The sequence below is a fragment of the Amblyomma maculatum genome, chromosome 11 (assembly GCF_055883805.1).
Source record: "Amblyomma maculatum isolate TAMU_Amacu chromosome 11, ASM5588380v1, whole genome shotgun sequence".
NCBI classification, from domain to species: Eukaryota; Metazoa; Arthropoda; class Arachnida; order Ixodida; family Ixodidae; genus Amblyomma; species Amblyomma maculatum.
In genome coordinates, this window is record NC_139354.1 from 74834373 (window position 1) to 74853505 (window position 19133).

The following is a 19133-nucleotide window of genomic DNA, read 5'->3' on the forward strand; positions in this document are numbered from 1 at the left end:
GAGTTAATCGGCTTAGCTAGCTTAAAGAGATCTCTATTTTGCACCGTCATGTTTGTGGAGGTGTATGTGACAGTCATGCCAAGAAAACATTCCTGGTCCATTTCGCTGGAACAAACGTGGTAACCTTCAAATCGTGCCAGACTTGGACGCCTATTTAAAGAAGGAGAAAGATCTCGTTCAGCTGCTCTAGATGTGTTGGCCGTCATCGCCCGATGGCAATAAAGACAAGGAAGTGACACCATCTGAGTGACCTGCCCGGCCAGATCATAACCGCAATCTCAAGTGCTTGTGGCTCACCCAAGCCATTCAAGAAGAAAAAGAATAAAAGGCAGCCCACGACTTTACTCAGCGTCGCTATATACGCATGACTTACTGCGTGTTTGAAGCAGCCTACTGCAGCGGTGGTATTGGGCACGTTACAAATCTCTAATCGTGATATCAGGCATGATGCTGTCCTTATATCACATCGCGGCATACAGCGAATTATGGTGCCCCTACTATTTATGGCTATTGGGTGCTAGCTGGAATCCTGCATTGTACTTCCATTGTGAACATTCGATTATCTCGTGATCTGGCACAAACGTGCTAACAAATGTTTTCGGACCATGTCGATAGAGGTTATGTGTCTGTTTTTACGGGGGCGGTGTCTTTGCTAGTGACATAGATCTGCAGTGCCATGCCGAATAACTGATTCCAGACTTCTGTGCTGCCCAAGAAGCAAAGAAGTCAACTGGTTTTGCGTATAGCATGTTGAAGCCTGTGTTTACACTGTACCATCAGTTGACCTTTGTCTGCCTACAGCACAAATAAAGCGTTAAGTTTTTCTACCCTTTTCGTTTTCACTTTGTTGGCTACTTATTACATCAGAGACCCTGTGACTCAGTGTCTTTCCCGGTTAAACACAATGGCAAGGGGTCCCCTTTGGAAGGCTTCGTATTAGAGACTAAATGAGATCGCGAATACCTGTGGCCAGATATCGGTTCAACAAACTCGCCCCAGCTTTCAGCCTCAGTTAAGGAAAAAATTACACAAACGTTACGCAACGTTCTGAGATATGGGTAGTAGATCACCTCTACCTCATGTTATGCTCTCTGAAAGCAAATGAGCAAGCCATCAGCTTGGTTTAGTGAAAACGCCACCATGTGGTTTAGGGGGTAAATGCAGGTCTACCTCTTTAATTTGTAACTTCTAATGTTGATTATTTGCTGCATTGGCAGTTATTCAAAGTATTCAACGTTTCGAAAATATTCGCTCCTGCATGACAAGGCAACTATCTGCAAACACATTAGAAAAAGAAGAAATGAATTCAGGCCATCTGAGACTATGTGACATTGTTGTGGCATAACTGATCCTGTATATGTATATATTTGTTGAGAATACCAACAGGTCTAAATCTGCAGTTAGCATTTCATACAATTTCTCCCGAAGAGAAAGATTCTCCTGTTATTAATTTTCTGGTTACCGAAAAAGAGGTAATCTTCAGGAAAATTCGAATAATTTTGTGCCTCTCACGTGCTTTTTACTGTAAATATTAAAGCCTGATTCTGTTTACCGATGTGTTGATCTGTGGATTAATACACAAACTGTATACCATTTTCTATATTTAGCAACTGCTACTTTTTAAAGTTCTATTTTGCTTAGTAATATGTCAGGAAGAGGGAATTTGAATCATGGAGCAAGCAAATGAAACAAAAAGTGGTGGTGTTTTAACATTGTAACCAAATAGACTTGCAAAACAAAGCGTTCTCTAAACAGCGTGACTGCTGACGTCAGTCAGCTGCTAATCCAGGGAGGACATCTAATAGATGGAATTGATACTAAATTGTCAAAATGGAAATGTGTCATTCTGGGTTGATATAGGTGCAGTGTGATATAGCTATAAGGCTTAGCTAAGACTAGACTGTTATGAATGGTTGATCAGTGCCAACCTCAAAATCATGCAAACGCAGGGTTCTTGTTTTGGTTTGACCAAGTGAGCTAGGTTTCGCATAAAAAAGACACCTCGTGTTTAATTACGCACCAGATTGTGGACTGCGATGACAACAAAATCTTGCACTTCGGGTCTATATGTTGTCGTTGCTGTTCCTTTTTCAGTAGTACTTGCGAGCGGGCTAGTTGCGCCGGAGCGCCGGAGGTCTTCGGAGTTCCTTTTTGTAGCGCCAATGCTAACCTTCTTATTTACAAGTGGGTTATTTTTGGGGCATTTGAGTTTTACGGTAAACGGCTCGTTGGTAAGTGTGTGCTGTTTAACGTCTTGGAGCGAACCCATGCTTTGATGGAAGTCAAGTGCATAAAGTCGGGTTAATTTCGACCATCTGAGGATCCATAACATCCACTGGCATCGCAGAGATCACAGGCGCCTTTTGCGTTTCGCGCCCATCGAAATAAAGCCGAATTCGAACATGGATACTCTGACTCAGTTACCCACTACCTAGCTACTGAGAAACCGCGATTGGCTCATATAAGGGTTTAAGCTTCAGGGAGCAAAGAGACCGGCCTACGCGCATTTTTATTTGCATTATTCTTTGAATGGCTGCTAGTGAGAGAGAAGTTCCTCATGAAGTTTCTGCTATGATGAAAACCACGGTTGCTAACTCTCGGCAGCCTGAGAGCAGATGTGTACCAGCATTTTCTGCGGAATGCGCAGTCCTGGCATAGAGAGTAATAAGGCTCGTAGGCGTCTGCCTGGTGGCCCTCCTTAATCTTCTCTTTTGCGGGAGAGGGGGAGGAGGGGGGGGGGGGGGGCGACCGTATCGCATCTAGATCGAGCACTGAATTCGCCTGTAAGTTTTTATAACAGAGGCATCTACATGGTGCATCTCCTGCAACACTTGGGGTTTCGAAGTCAACACCACATGAACTCCTGAGCGCTGACACCCTCATGTCGGAGAACTGTGCGGCGGCATCGTTGTGAACTGACTGGAGCCTCGAAAAACTAAGAAGCGTGACTTTTTCAGACTACTTTACCGGGAATTGATCGATTTGCGGTCTGTATGACGTCAGAAAACGGGGTGGCATGGTTGAGTTAGAGAAATTTGTTACCTTCGGCAGGTATTTTTTGTACGGTAAGATGAGACTGTAATCGAGAGCCAGAGGACTCTTACAGCCTCCATGGAACCTTCATGGCCTCATAAAATGGCGAGAAGGCCTGTGGTAGGTCGCATTTGGCAAATGTCATCGCCAGGAAATGATTCGTCAACACATGGTTTTTGACTTTGTGAGACCACGTGATATAGCCGACGTGGCAGGAGCTGTCATGTTGACTACTGCGTTATTACAGGAATTGAACCTTACAAAGTCCCAGAATTGGATTGATTAGGAAAGGATGATTGGTGCTTGCGGAAACAATGCTCGCGCGTACATGCTACATGATTCTCCCTGCTCATCTATCGATTGTTTCACTAAGCTTTTTAGGTGAAACATATTTTTCCTGGTTCGGCGTTCAGACTCGTGGCTATCACCTGTCCGGCGCCGTCTGTCTACCGGCTCAGCTGACTATAGGACAACTGGCAGCCCAGATGTTAGAGCGAAAGCGAATTTTCAAGAAAACGGTGCTGATCTGCTGCAGCGCTGGTGAGTTAAATTGGTAGAGCAATGACCCCGGGCAATTGGAACACCAGATAAGAAAAGATTTAACTACAGTTTCTGAGAAATCAATAGAGCATTTGTTTCTAGGAGAATGGCTGCGCTTTGGTCAAAGCTAATGAGTTGTTACTATATTGTGAACCGACGTGACATTCACGGATTGCTCTACACTTTAGACCGACTCCCTTTGATTGAACCAAATTGCTTGCCTGTACGCAACAACGCCGGTCAGCACATCTTTATTCCTGCATCTTGTTTATGGAAACATGGCGTTATTTTCCTTCATGGTTCATATTATAAACGACTTGGTTTATGGACACTCTTCATTGGGCCCGGAATCATGATATTGATGAGGCGTATCAGAATAGGTTGATTTTTGATTTATCATCCGAAGCAAAGCTGCCCAGCTGCCAAAAAAGGTGCAGATGCTTAAGGTGACCGTGATAGAATGGACAGTAGCGGCATTTTAAGTAATATATCCAAATAGAATATCTAGGAATGTCGGAAGCTCGGAAATATAATGGTTTTTGTTTCGGACATGAATCTGAGAAGTCCGAAGTGGTGTGCACTAGCTCGACGTAACATAATTATTGAAACCATTACTGATCAAATAATTTTAGTAATATGAAACATGGACCAATTATGCTTGTGTGGACGAGGGTAATAACTGTTGGCGTTCAAAACATAATGCCAGGCATAGTGTATAACACAACGTTTCATAGGAAAGCATGCATTGAGCATGATTATGTGTATTTTTTATTGCTGAACTCTTCGCCGGTGAGGAAAAAAAAAGTATGTTTTGATACAAGCCCTGCCGACTTGGTTTCTTTTCTCAATCTGCCAGTATGGACTTCAGAACATTGTTTACGCATTCTGACGCCGCGAAACACAAAAGTGTCAGTACATTTCTAGCTGTTATCTGTGCAACGCGGTCCTTTTCTTCTGTCAGCTGTGAAATGTTTCCATTTCACGCTGTTCAAATCCGTCATAAATCTCTTTGGTGGGCAGTTAGGAAAATAGAGCCGCTCATCTTTCTGTTACTGCCAGAAGATGGAATCCTAAGAAGAACATTACTGTCGTGTGCGATCATGTCAGCACCCAAGTGGTTCCACTATTTCTTAACTCGCATGTATTTTACTCTTAAAAGTGACGTCACCTGAAATGCATTTTGACATATGTCAGGCCGGACCGGAATGTCTTCTGAGGTGCTTATGCGAAAGACGTTAGCGACATTGGGCCTGCCTAAATATTCTAGACTAAGGTTTGTGAAAAATGTTTTATGAAAATTAAAAAGTATTCAGCTCAGTAGCAGATTTTGGCATATCACAGCGGTGCTTTCTATAGAATTTGTTTCAAGTGATGTGTCTTCCCAAGAAATACTTACATAGCGTGCCGGCTAACAGGAACACACTTTCTAAGGTGGTAAACATGAATTAGTAAATTCTTTGTTTCGCTGCACGCTCCCAGTAGGAAAAAACTCGGAAACTTTTCTGTTGTCATGACGGAATTTCTGTGCTGTTTTTTGACGGGAAACCTGTTTGACAAAACATTCTGTAATAACCTCAGAAATTTCTGTAGTTACAACAAAAAGGGCTACAGAACTACAGACAATAGGAATATACTACAGAAATGCTACAGAATTACAGAAAAATATGATGGTTACGACAGAACTACAGAATATTTTGTCGCATTTTTGACACGGTTGTGTAGTTTTTTTCGACTTGGCCTAAACAGTGATTTTCGGCCTTGATTGCATCTAATGTCTTTGCAGCTGACATGACATTTATTTCACCACCGTTAAGAAGCTGGCCAATGCATCTGCCACCTACTCTCCAACTTAAAGGTGTCTGGAATATCGGTGAAGTAGCAGAATAACCTTGATGTGCATTAGCCAAGATTTATTATATCCTCTAAACACGTGCTTCCGTGATTTTACGGGCTCGTACGTAGTCAATGTTCACCGTTTCTTTTGTTTTTTTTTTTTTTTTTGCTTTGTCACCTAGCTCCTGGGGACTTCGAACTGTGGGGCACAGCAACTGGGCCCCGGTCGTTGGAAATAGCAGTGTCCGTGCCGGAGATCACGAACGGCGCTCTGGACCGGTGCTACGGCACGGTTCGTGGTGCCGGAAGAGAGCGAACGTTCACATGCGACGACCATGGCGGGAAGTCGTCTACGATCACGATTAGGCGACTGCTACCGGGAACCGAGTACGAGTGCACCGTCACATTCGCCAATGTGTTTGACGGTCGAGAAATGTCAACTTCGAAATCGATCTCCGTGACAACGCCGGACGGTAAGTGTGCCTTCAGGTTTCTTATTTGTAAAAAGTGACGTGGCATGATTACGGCGCTAGCAGTGTTCTGCAAATTGTGAGAGGTAAATTTTAGTATCACTGTAGTGAGGCATACAAGGCCTATGCACGCAGCTGTTTTTCTGATATTGGTGCATTACTGAAATAGGAAAATTTCGAAATGAATGCTAATATATGTAGAAGATTGTGAAAGTGTACGGACATCGCACAGTACACGGGCGCCTTGCTTTTCGCCTCCATCAAAAAGCGGCCCCTGAGCCCGGGATTCGATTCCGCCTCCTCGGGAACAGTAGTCGAGCGCCGTAACCACTGCGCCATCCCGTCGGAGGTTAAAGCAATGCTCTAGAATTTCTGGAGATAAACATATATCTCATCTGGTAAAAGGCTCTTATATGCTCTTAAATAGATGTGCTTGTCTTATGTGGCCAGCAGCGCTTCTGTAAGCTTTTTATATAAGTGTTACAAAGCTGTGAATATGGATGTAAAAACCCGGCATAGAGTAAAATCTTGTTTATTCGGCCTTGATGAAACTACGAGAATGTTCGAACTTGTTGAAAGATTGAGATCTTAAGTATCTCTAAAAAGTGTTGGAAACAGTTCGGGTCAGAGTAATTTTATCTAATCGATGCCTGCGGTGCGATTTATAGATTAGCAATAACCACTGTTTTATGCATTTGATTTTTCTTCTGTGCTTTGCTTGGCATACAGCATCAAAATGTTGCTCCAAAATCGTCCGTACGTGTGCAGAACTTTTCGCACAGCAGTGCAGTGCAGTAGGAGTCGTAACTCTTAACGAGCGGGTCCTTCACGTCTTGGGGATGTTTGACAGCAGAACTACGCCGTGAAGCATCGCGAACGCGATCGTGCAGCTCACTCCTAGAGCGGAAGAATCACGTGATTATAATAGGTTTTTATAGGTAGGCGTTGGGACTCAGCGGCGCGACCCCAATACATAAGTTAAAAGCCCACACTCAAAACACGGTCTGAAAAAGTGCGACTGGCCGATGCGCTGCCCTATGGCAAACCCCCTTAAACTGGGCTAGTTACTCGTGCGTCGTAACGTACGGGCGCGATAAGAAAAGGCAAAAACGATGAAAGAAGTGCATCTCATCTGGTGTAGTCTCTTCTGTTTCATTAGCGAAGCCCTAAGTTATGATGAGCTGGAGAAAGATTTGATGTTGGGAAAGGTTGAGGGTCACCGGAGAAAGGGTAGGCAGCGAACGGGATGGTTAGATGGCATCCTCGAGGCGCTGCAGATGAAGTTATGTGATGTTAGGAAGATAGTGAGAGACCGGAAAGCGGGGCGTGATATGGTCCATAGGGTCACGAAGAGTCGGACACGACTGAACGACTAAACTGAACTGAAGTTATGATGCCTAATGGCAGCGGCGAGATGACGGGAATTTAGAAGCAAAACTGAAACTATGCTGCGGAGGAGCTTATTTGGATGGTCATTGTCTTCACGCGTCGTACCTCGATGTGACCCCTCCCTTCCAAATTAACCGGTGCGATCTCGTTCACGTGCGAAGCGTCATAGACGCACATGGGCGTTGGTTGAGACCGTGCTTTATAACTTTAGAGAGGGGATTTACGGTGATTTTATTTATTATATTCAGTTCTGTATTTGATCGCTAACAGCATGTGCCCTTCTAGTTAGCACTTCAGCTCTTCCTTCTTCTCTTTCTGGTCAAACTAACCGATCCTTGGGCTTTGCCCTTCAAATAGGAATCAGCTAACGTTCTTGAGCCCCACCCTCTGTTCTTTTGCAGAACCCGTGGAACGAGACTGGTCCCGTGACACCTGGCAGCCGACTTCTCATGACCAGCGGTACCACTCTGCTGCTACCATGATTTCTCTCCCTACTCCAACAGTACTTTTTCTTTGGGCAGCCTCTGTTCTCACTCTTTGGAGGCTACACTGGGTAGAAAAGTGAATTTATGTACGTACAGGAAAGGGGATAAATCAGGTCCAAGATTAGTAGTGCAAAGTTTTGCATGACTCTGAGATGCAGAAATGACACTTAGTCGGGTATGCTTTGCCTTTAGTACTGTGCAGTGGACAGTTTTCACAACAAGAGGCTGTTATTGGCAGTTGCGATAGTTTGAGTACCACAATTCATTAGTAGTATCAGAATTGTAGATTTCGAAGGGCAAAGAAAAAAAACGCGTAATTCTATTGCAGAATTCAGCTTGGACAACGACGCAACCAAACTCAGTACTATGCTTGATCTCTGCATTTGGGTTTTACTTTTTTAGGTTAAAGCTAGCCTTCCCATAGGAAAAAGGTTATCATCTTTTTATCAATGCAGGCAACCACTGTACTTTTTGTTTAGAGTAAAGGAGTGTTCTCCAAATGTTGTCACATAAATTTGGCACTAGGACGGAGACAACAAAGAATGTTTTAGACTGCAGGTCAGTCTCTAAGCATTCATTTTAAGTTACTCATAAATAATAATACCGTCCACCAGCTGATCTGAGGCATCTGTCCTGAGCCAACGACCAACGTGAATCCCTGGGACCAATTTTTGATACTTAATTGCCTTTGACGCAATGTATGAGCCAATCTGACGGCTGTGGCAATGCAACTCGCGGGTACACTATTTTGATCGCTTCCTCGTTTTCTCTCTGCCAGTAAAGAGCCACATGTACCGTTTGTCTTGCTTATACACAATTCTTAGTGCATGTTGAATATATAGGGCCTGTTAATTGTTTTGCTGCGCGGCAATTGCTTTTATTTTGTACACTATGAAGCTGACCGTGATATAGACAGCTACATATATCATAGCCATGTTTATTAATCATTGCTAATTCAGTGGCGCGTGTTTCCTTAAATCGATGTGAATTCATCTCTTCATTTGAGGGTGAAAGTGCTGTGCTAAGCACTCATATGTTCAGTTTTCATGAATGAATTTTATGTTTATCTGTGAACGCGCACATATTGTTCAATTAATGTAAGTTCAAGACTTTAGTCTACCATGTGCGGTATAATATTTAAGCCTTCCAGCTCCTTTGAAATCACTCAAATGTATTAACTTTCTATGGCATGTACAGTTCTAGAATGCAATAAAACTACAGAGATGGGTGGTATTTCCTCACATGTATTAGTTGTAATCGGTGCTCTGCCCTTCGGTTACGGCAATTATTTATGCTTGGTTAAAAATAACTGAACTGTGGAGTAGACTTGATACTTATTTGCGGGGTTTGCCACCCTTGCAATGTCCGAATATTTTCTTGTGAGATACAACCCCGTTTTTCTCTCGGAGTAGGGGTTTTGATTCTATAAGCAAGCCACACTACGCAATCAAGAATTAAACACACTAGCCTGTGCGTGAGAGGTTTCATGCATTATTCTTACTCAAGACTGGATTTGGCAGTTTTTGTGCAATTAGGGCTACAGATGCGCTCTATATAAACTGCTGAAGATCGCGAAATATACGTCTGAATAAATGCGGTCTCGTGTCTTCTCAATTTCTGAATTGTTTACACATTCCATGTAATGTCGTATAACAAAAATATTCCTCTTTTACTTCCCACTGTATCCACTGATTTTTCTCCGAGCCATCGGATATGAAAAGCTTCTAAATTATCAAATCAATGAAAACAGTGGGACGATTTTGTTTCAAACATTTCTGATCCCACAGCAGTTGCATGGTGGGCGAGGCACTCGACTACTGATCGGGCGGCCGGGATTCGATTCCGACCGCGGCACCGCGTTTCGGCGGGTGAGGAATGTCAGGTGGCTATGTATTAGTCATGTCAGTGAAAGTTAACGAACACGACGTGGTCGAAATATCCATATATCCTTACACTACGGCATCGCTTATAGCCCGAGTCGCTATAGTATGCTAAAGCCTTCCCTCTTCAATGCAAACGACTGCACGGGATGTAGTCCCCAATCCTTAATGTCCTCAGTGATATTTATATAAAGGGGTCCTATTCTGTATTTATTCTTTCACAGTATTTGTCATTAGAAATATGTTCTCCGTGTTTTGTTTGTGTTTCATTACATGCTGCCTTTTCTGCAGCACGAAGCACTCTAGGCCGCAATCAAGGATTTCGCTTGTGGCGATCCCACGTCTGCATTTTCTCTCTCTACCGCTCGCTCTCGCCAGTTTTGTCACGTGAATCACCCAGCGATACGGTATGTACTTGCCGCTCGTTGCTGAAGAGGACAGGAGGGTAGCGGCATCCCAGCAAATGCGCGCGCTCCTGTGAAGATGAGAACGGTAACTTCCGGTAGATCCTCTTACATTCTGTGAGTGCAGAGTTGTGTTAGAGATTCACACGGGGCGGCACCTCCAGATAGCTGTATTAGGGTATTTCCGCCGCTGTAACATGAACCGAATTTTCACCTTTCCCTAGTTAGGTTTATTCAGTGACCCTGAAAAGAAGTGACATAATGTGCAGCTATCGTTGTTAAAACCCGAAATGACATGGTGGTATTCCGTGATATAATTCTGACCCGGCTTTCCGTTATCAATGCATGTCCGTGGTGCCGCCGTAGCATGAACCGAATTTTCACCTTTCCCTAGTTAGGTTCATTCACTTACCCTGAAAACAAAAACAAGTGAGGTCGAACACACATGCATAGCATGTGTCTACAGAATGGGCAGCTATCATTGTGTAAAACCCGAAATGACATAGTGGCATTCCATGATATAATTCTGACCTGGCTCTCCGTTATCAATAGATGTCAGCGGTACGTCTTTGGAAATCAACAGGGCTGCCATGGCTGCGGTTCATTTCGCTTTTGGTCAGGTATTTCCCAATGGTAAAAGAACATCAGGTAAGAAGATGCAACAAAGACATGCAACAAAAAATGAACATCTCTGGAACTACGCCTGCCGTCGAGCACTCTGCAATCAGCGAAGAGTACTTAAAGACATAAAAATCTCGAAAAGCAGTTGGTTTACGTGGCTAACACTCAATTGCAACTCTCGATCCTCCACAATCCAGTGCGTTCAAATGCAATAACTAAGCCTAGAAAGAAAACACTTCTTAGCCTGTGCCCCAAACACACGTGACGCATATGATTGGATGCACTGTGAATCCGTTCAGCACAGGCCTATTACTGCGCGTCTATAGTTCCCGATGATACGGGTGCGCCACCAGGCGCCACCACGACGTGCCACCTCCGGTCGTGGCGCGTGACCTCTGGTCCAGAATGTGCACGATAGGCCAGTGATCGAGAGTGTACAATATATATATATATTGCTGTTGTTTCTACACTTCCCTTACAAAACCCCAATGAAATGGGTTGTTATTTACCTTCAACATCATGCATCATCATCAACATCAAGCAAGCATCAACAGGCCGGCTTGGGCAGTTTGGGACCGTGGATGCCTACCTGTGTCAGTACTCGAAGGGTAAGGAAGATCGTAGACACATCTTGTTGCAAACTGATGTGAAGGATGAGCGATGACGATGAAGCGCGCCGTAAGGTAACGTGCTATGTTTTGTTATGCAGAGCTTGTTGACCGGCAGATCCTAGCAATAAGTGAATTCAAATTCCAATACCTAGAAATATCGACGGTACTTTTAAAGCCTATTTGTCGTATAAGTACAGAAATGTTGCAAAAAATAACAAACTTATCTTCAATAAGCCCAAGCGGGGAGTTCCCCGCTGAACCTGAACATTAGAATCGAGGATATCTGCAACGGCTGACATGTTGTAATGGAGATATTGTGGTTAGTACAGGATATCCTCTGGACACTAGTTTGATGCTCTGGACACTGTGTTGTCACTGTGGACAGCGCCCACAAGATAAGGGTCTTTTTTATACATAGTTTAATGCTTCTGCTGATTTTCGTGGCATATTGACTGATGTTGGATATTCATCCCAAGGATAATATGCCTCTTTTATAATGAATGCAGGAGAAATCACCCCTTTTCCGGCATAGTTCAAAAATGAGCGCGAAAATGAGCATACTACATAAAACTAGGCGATATACACAGAAAGAACCGCATTTATGGTGCATTTATGCAAGAGAAATGCCACTAGATGACCGTGTGGAGCGGTGGGTAGCTGTCATAGAGCTGGGCTCTGATTTTCCAACAGATAACTGCGTGCTACGCGTGGAATGTGTCGCTTCGGTTTTCTCCTGTCGATTGTGTCACTCAGCACGCATGTAGTCACGTTCTACCCTCGCGGCGTAACAATAGCCTATTGCATTTCCAGAGGCAGGCATAAGCGCTTCGCGTTACACCACCAGTGCGTATCAAGCATTCTTTAGTAGCGCGAGGAGATTGACATCACGTGTGTTTGCCGCATACTCGTTTAAGACGTGAATTTTGTTTCGTGAGGGCTAAGGGCTGCTTTTTTTAACGCGACATCCTTTCTTGTCTCATGGAACGAAATCCCGTGCGCGAGAGTTGTGTGCGAGAGCTGTACACTGATGTGTACCTTGTCAGTTATCCCAATGACGGCATCGGAAGAATAAAAATCCTGTCCACCGGGAATCGAACCTTATCCCTCGGATACGCAGCCACGCCCGTATTTTTTTTTCTTTATTGCCTAATTTATTACCAGATTTTACACACACACACACACACACACACACACACACACACACACACACACACACACACACACACACACACACACACACACACACACACACACACACACACACACACACACACACACACACACACACACACACACACACACACACACACACACACACACACACACACACACACACACACACACACACACACACACACACACACACACACACACACACACACACACACACACACACACACACACACACACACACACACACACACACACACACACACACACACACACACACACACACACACACAGATAATATTACGCGACGAATACACAACATGGGTTAAAACCACGCGATTTGGGCTGCGTGATCCATTACAAATCAGGCATTTGCAGCAACACTTCAATTCTCGGAAGCCACTTGGGCACTTCGTCTTGTGTCTTGAGAACTTCAATAACACTCGCAACGGCTTCGCGAAAATACTGCCCTATTTTTCGCGCATCAGCATCTGCATGCCTGAAAGGCATATGTCCAGCGGTAGCCCATCATCATCTTCAATTGGTAAAAATCGAATTCCGAATGCATGCACAGGCAGGTCTTTTTTAATGGTTCATTGCAAGAATGTCCCAGAAGAAAAAGGGTTCCCAACAGTCTAAGAAAATGTGTTCGATAGTTTCCGGTTTGCTGCATATGAAACAGGGATTTCCCCAAGGTACAAAAACACCTTTCATTCCTAAGTAAGTTTTAACTTGAAGTGTATTGCTATGGAGCTTGAAAAAGAAAGTTTTTGCTCCCCCTGGTACAGCCATATTTTTTACTCGTCTAAGGACTGACTTCCATCGACCTGCACAGTACAACGATCTGTACAATGGGATCGGGAGAAAGACATGGCACAAGTCCTTGTAAAGTTTCTTTCGCGTCACAGTTGATAAATATTCAAACAAAAAATGGGCTTGCAATGATCGTAGAACGCACATAATAATTCTCCTCGTCTACCGTGAGGATGATGGTAGCGATGACAATGACATTGCAATTATTGATAATAACATTGATGACAAGAGCAACGATAATGACGGTGCATTTGGTTGATAATGATGAGATCAAAAATAGTGCATCATGTGCAGCAGCAGGTGGTGCTGCTCCTGCTTTCACAATTCTGCAGTTTAGATGCCACAGCGCTCTCGTAATTTTTTTTTACTGGTTTTTCCAAGTCTCTAGCCTCCCAGGTCTTGTGAGAATGGAGCCTTTGGATGACCGGTGTTGCGCTGAAGCTGAAAAGAAAGAGCTATTTTACTATGCTTTGTTAAGGCTACCGCGTGTTTATTCCGAATTCTGTAGTGCGCAATCGTGTAGTAAATATTTGGTTGAATTGTCCGGACAATGTGAAAGAAATAGCGCTTCCTGTGAAATGGCGCAATGCAAGCAGCACCTGTCAAGTTTCAGTGCTCTAGGTGGAATAGTCTCGCATACTGAAATCATCATTGTAATCAAGAAATGTTTGCGTAAAACTGCGTTGCCTGTTAAAGAAAAATGACGTGTACACTCTTGTTCAAAAGTACTTTCATCCACAGGATTTGGTCTCTGGTGCAAAAAAGAGCTGTCCCAGCACCGTAAGTGTAAAGAGCTTCTCGAGTGCTTTTAGGTGGTTTCGTTCTGTGATGAGAATTCGTGTAGATTTTCACGTCTTTAATGGTGCCCTGATGGTCTATTTGAAAAAAAAAAAAGTAAACTTTTTGTATTGGCTCGGTTTTGCGACTTCATACACGACATGTACGCCGACTCGAATTAGCTTTAGACAATACCGGGATTTCATCGGCAAATTTTATTCCACCGTTCTTAGACCATTTAAAGGTGGCGCTTATGTGTCGCCTCAAATTTTGAAATCACTTGCCTACAGAAATTGTTGCTGCTTATTGTTCAGTGATGTTACTGTGGTCGCATTATATAAGGGGAGAGGGAACAAGAAAAAATGGGAGAGGGGTTGACAGGTATAAAGAGCTGCTTTGCAGGTGTTGCATTTGGTGAGAGGGAGGGAGGGAGAGAGATGAAGGTTGCATGGTACACCTTGACCGCCTATGTTCGCCGCGACTACTGTCCTACGTGTGTCGCCGTAAGCCGACGGGCGTCAAGATGCTCTAGCGTACGGCATAGAGAGTTTTATGTCGACAATTTTGCCTGCACTTGTCTTAGAGTCGTCACTTGGTAGAATGGCCAATATTTAGGTGGTGCCTCGTCGCATGTATTTCCTGATCATGAAACTGATAATAATATACGAAGAGTATTTAGTATACATGCTTGGTACACAATGAAATAGGAATGGTCTGATTTTGTGAAACTTATAGAGTGAAAGAAGGAAGCAATAAACGCAGGATACCTTTCTTGACATTTATTTATCTCAGTATACAGACTGATAATTACACGACGATAAAAATAGCTAGTAACACGAAGAATATCTATACACATCGGAATTTGTCATTCAATATTTTTAGAAATATTTTATTTCAAATCGCGAAAAGTGAAGTGCAAGTGCATTTTCACCTTAACATTTCAAGAGAAGCGTCTCAACGCCCTTCCTCACTCCTCTCTACCTTAATCCGTGCTGCTGCTACATGGAGAGCTTCCGGTGCGGTCTGCTAAGCACTTTAGCGGAGCTATTGCATTGTATCGTGTATCCAATAAAGGTCAAACGAGTCTCTAATCATCTAGTCGTCTGAGAATGGAGCGTGCAGTTCAAGCGCCAAAGGATGCTTGCCTAGGATGTTCGCCTTTCGTGGACTTAATGCAAGAAGGATCACTAAAGGTAAGTCGACAAGCTGGAATTGTTCTCCGCCTACGACAAGATTCCGGTAGGGCATCTTCAGCCGGTATTTTCTGTAAAATGTTGAAGGCAGGTTCGCTTTCTACATTAAATCGAATGAATAGGACATTACGTAGACCGTTCCAGACTACCCGTTTCATAGGACAAATAATGTCTTCGAAAGGTCAAATAAAGACAAATAAAGGTTTAATAAGGGCTTCAAAATTGTAGCGCCACCAGAAAGACATTTTGGGAGCCTTCGCACGTCCTGGGCATTTTCGTCTGTATAGTACTCATACATATATAGGCTCGGGATCATCTGCTAGCATAACCATAACTAAGCACTCTCCTCCTCGTGTTTAATTATTTCAGGATCTGCGTGAAATTTAAAGCAGCACTGAAAACTAATTCACTCAACCCGGTTGAGTGGATTCATGATGATATGACATTCCTTCCCAACTCATATCTTATTGCCAAATAACTACAGATTTAAGCTGGATGCTAACGTTTCTTCAGAGGGCTTAAATATTTCCATCTGATTCCATTTTCTGCTTCTATATCTGAAATCGACATACGGAAGATATCGCATGCATATGTGTATATTTTAGGGCACTATTATATCAAAATCTGCCCTTTCAAAATGCTGTGTATATAATTATATCAAAATCTGCCTTCAACTCACTCGCATCGAACAAACAATACCGATGTAAATAGCTATTAGGCTGGGGTTTAAGAATAAATTGAAGAAAACTGCAAGAATGCCAAAACAAAATCTGGGAATCGAATAATTGTTATGTGCATTACTATTAGAGTATGCTAAATATTACGTTTACAAACATATATTAGTTGAAAAAAAGCGCTTGCCCAGGATTCAAAGGTATTATTGAGAAAACGGTTGCTCTTAAAGAAAACGGACCCTTTATGAGCGCGAAAAGGACGCATCTTTAAATATAGGTGTCGCCGCACTCAGCCAATTTAAAAATTAAACTCTGAGTCAGGGCTAGTGTTTGTTTTGTTGTATATGCGCAAATTTCCGATACGACTTTACATCGCTATCTTGAGACACTGATTGAAATGCCCTTACGGCCTTTAGCTATGAGCCGGGGTTGACCGGTGGAGCACAAGTATGAAGTTTTATATCCAAATACTTTCAACAATAGGCCCGTCGATTGACCGAGGAGAAGTAGCACCGTAGCCGCGATAAAAAAAAAAGTTTTTATTACCCGGAACCGAAGTTGTTGCACCTCTCTAAGAGGGACACAGGTGGGGCAAATACACACAAGGAAACGCCCCGATTGTGGTGGAACTCGCTTAGTCTCGCCACATTGTGCGACCAGTCGTAAGACGAGGAGAAATCTGTTAGGATACGACGTACTGGCTTGGTATAGTCGCGGACATTCTGTGTAAACCACATGGTACGAGCCTCTCGATCTGGATCCCTGGCTAAACGTTAGTTGGAATCCTTGCCAGGGATTTCCTGTAGTGTGCAGGCACGAGATATTATCTACATAAAAGTTTCGCATAAAGATCTGCGTAATAAAACTACACCTTTAAGACATTCGTTCCATGAGACAGTTATATATTTCATAACAATATACACACAAAATGACAACAATGCACAATTCAGGACGCCCTGTCATGATGATACAGTGGTTAGAGCGAGTCACTGCTGTGTCGAAGAATGTGGGATCAAATTCCGGCAGAGGCGGTCGCTTTTCAATGGAGGCGAAAAGCAAGGGGCCCGTGTGCTATGTGATGTCAGTGCACGTTAAAGAACCACAGGTGGTCGAAATTTCCTCAGCCCTCTACTACAGTGTCTCTCATAGCCTTAGTCGCTTTGGGACGTTAAATGCCATACACCAGCGAAACCGGCCAACAAATTCAGAACACCGTAGTGCTTTCTAAGCAACCATAAATAAACGACCCTATAGATTACAGTAAGAAGAAATGCATTCTAAATACTATTGCTTAAAATGTTTCTTAAGCAATAGAGCAAAGGCATTACTTTGCTAAATTTATTGTATTTGCTGCGTTGTTCTAAAGATTGGTCTACACATGAGCTCTAATGCTTCCACCATATACAACCTTTGGGAGATGTAAATTTTCATTCATAACGCTAACAGAGTTTCTTAAAAGCGTAGTGAACATCGGCCGATTAACAAGGCAAAAAGGCTTTGCCAAATGAATAAAAAGAGCATGTGCTATTTCTAATGTCCCTTCCTGACGAAAGGAGTCCAATTACCATAGTTACAACTTCGTAGCCAAGCTCACTTTCAAGGTGGCATGAACGTCTCTTTGAAAGGTGTTTACAATTAAGGAAAAAAGCGTTACCAACGACCACTGCGACTCGTGCGGCGCTATATACATTAGCTTTACAATTTGTTTATAGTTTGCGTCACTTGTAGACAGCATCAGCCCCTGATATTGAACGACCCATTTGCGCTTTATCTTTGTTTTCAGCGGGAGTTCACTCTACTGGGATGCTTCTGCAGCTGCCTTGGTAGGTGGTCGTTGTAATGCCTAGAGGTAATATTGCGTTGATTGTCAGCGGTTGAAGACCCTAGGCTGCCATATGGATCGTTGCGGATGGATGCTTGTAGGTGGGTGTGAATGATGACTCCGGGCCCAGTTGGTGCCCGCAAGTTGGATGCTTCACTCGCCAGTTTTAAGGCCGGACAGCTTTGGCTGTGTTGGACGTTCAAATGCTAACGCATTATAATAATTCCCATTTGCCTCAATCTTAATTTGGAAACGCTAGCCTTCACCAATTCAACAAGCTGGTAGACGTACTCACAGGCGCTCTGTAATAACTATTTTTTATCTTTATAGCTTGACTGGAGACGTTGCCCTATGCTGAATAGAAGAAAACAAAATCTTGAAACACTCTGAATTAGGTTAGGAAATAGATGCCTTCTTTATTTGCCTTCGGGGCAAATAGAGAAAGGAAAATGTTCATTGCTCGGCTAAATTCATGATTGATGTCGAATGGTGTGGGGACAACAACCACTGCTCCAATAACTTCCATCGGTCTGTTATTAGGCTACCCCGGCGTTACCGCGTCACTTTGCGTAAAAAGAAATTATTGCTCTTATTCATTTTTAAACGGACCTATATTAGCGTTTGTATGAGTGCTAGGCAATCCCTCTTGCTGCTAAGACCAAAGAGATAAAAGATGCACAACTTGCTCATGCATAAGAAACTAAAACCAAACCGCAAGGGCAAAGGCTGTATTTGTATACAGATCTTGAATGTATAAACCATGTCTACTAGAAAAAAAGCGAAAATACGTAATGGTGTTATAGATTGGACTAGTCGAAGTATAGGCAGCTACATCGCAACACATGTCGATGCTACAGCCAACTTAAGCGTTTTGTAGAACGTTGTGTTTGTGTTTTTGACTATGCATAGAGAGAAAGAAGGCTACAACCGAGCTTCTATTAGAAAATCTTTGCTAGTTATAACTAGCAATAAATATAGAAAACATGGCAGGACGACTTGCGCTATAATGTTACCTGTGCTAATATGATTGTAGCAGTAAAGAATATAGGTTATCTTCCCAATAAAATACTCATTAGAGAGATCGTAGCATTTCGTCGCTAGGAATGTCAATATTAACGGCACTTTGTACAACTCTTTTTACATGCTTACTAACCAGTTAGCAGTGATGTATCAGTAAAAAAGGTAGACTGTTTTGAGGCCTGCATAAATTATGTAGAGAGTTAAAATTATATACCTGAGAAGAACGTACAAGAAAGCAGCTATTATAATAAATTGAAACGGTTATGCTCCTTCTCACAAGTGAATTGAGCACTGTGAAACCTGCGGTGCTCTGGCCCAATAAGCACGGCGTGTCGCGTAGATGTGTTCCTCCGCGCACGTCCTATAGCAACTAGTCGTTTCGTCACTAGGAAAGAAAA

The 19133-nt window shown here is 43.1% G+C and overlaps 1 protein-coding gene across 2 annotated transcripts in view; it reads left to right on the forward strand.

The window, feature by feature from the left end:
- LOC146174181 (tenascin-X-like) overlaps positions 1–8991 on the forward strand; it is a 46930-nt gene extending 37939 nt beyond the window's left edge. For both annotated transcript variants that reach the window (XM_084584284.1, XM_084584283.1), the window contains exons 5-6: positions 5589–5879; positions 7667–8991. In XM_084584284.1, coding sequence (XP_084440410.1) covers positions 5589–5879; positions 7667–7830 — 455 coding nt within the window. In that variant the 3' untranslated portion in view covers positions 7831–8991. The remainder of the gene's footprint in view (positions 1–5588; positions 5880–7666) is intronic.
- The last annotated feature ends 10142 nt before the right edge of the window (positions 8992–19133 follow it).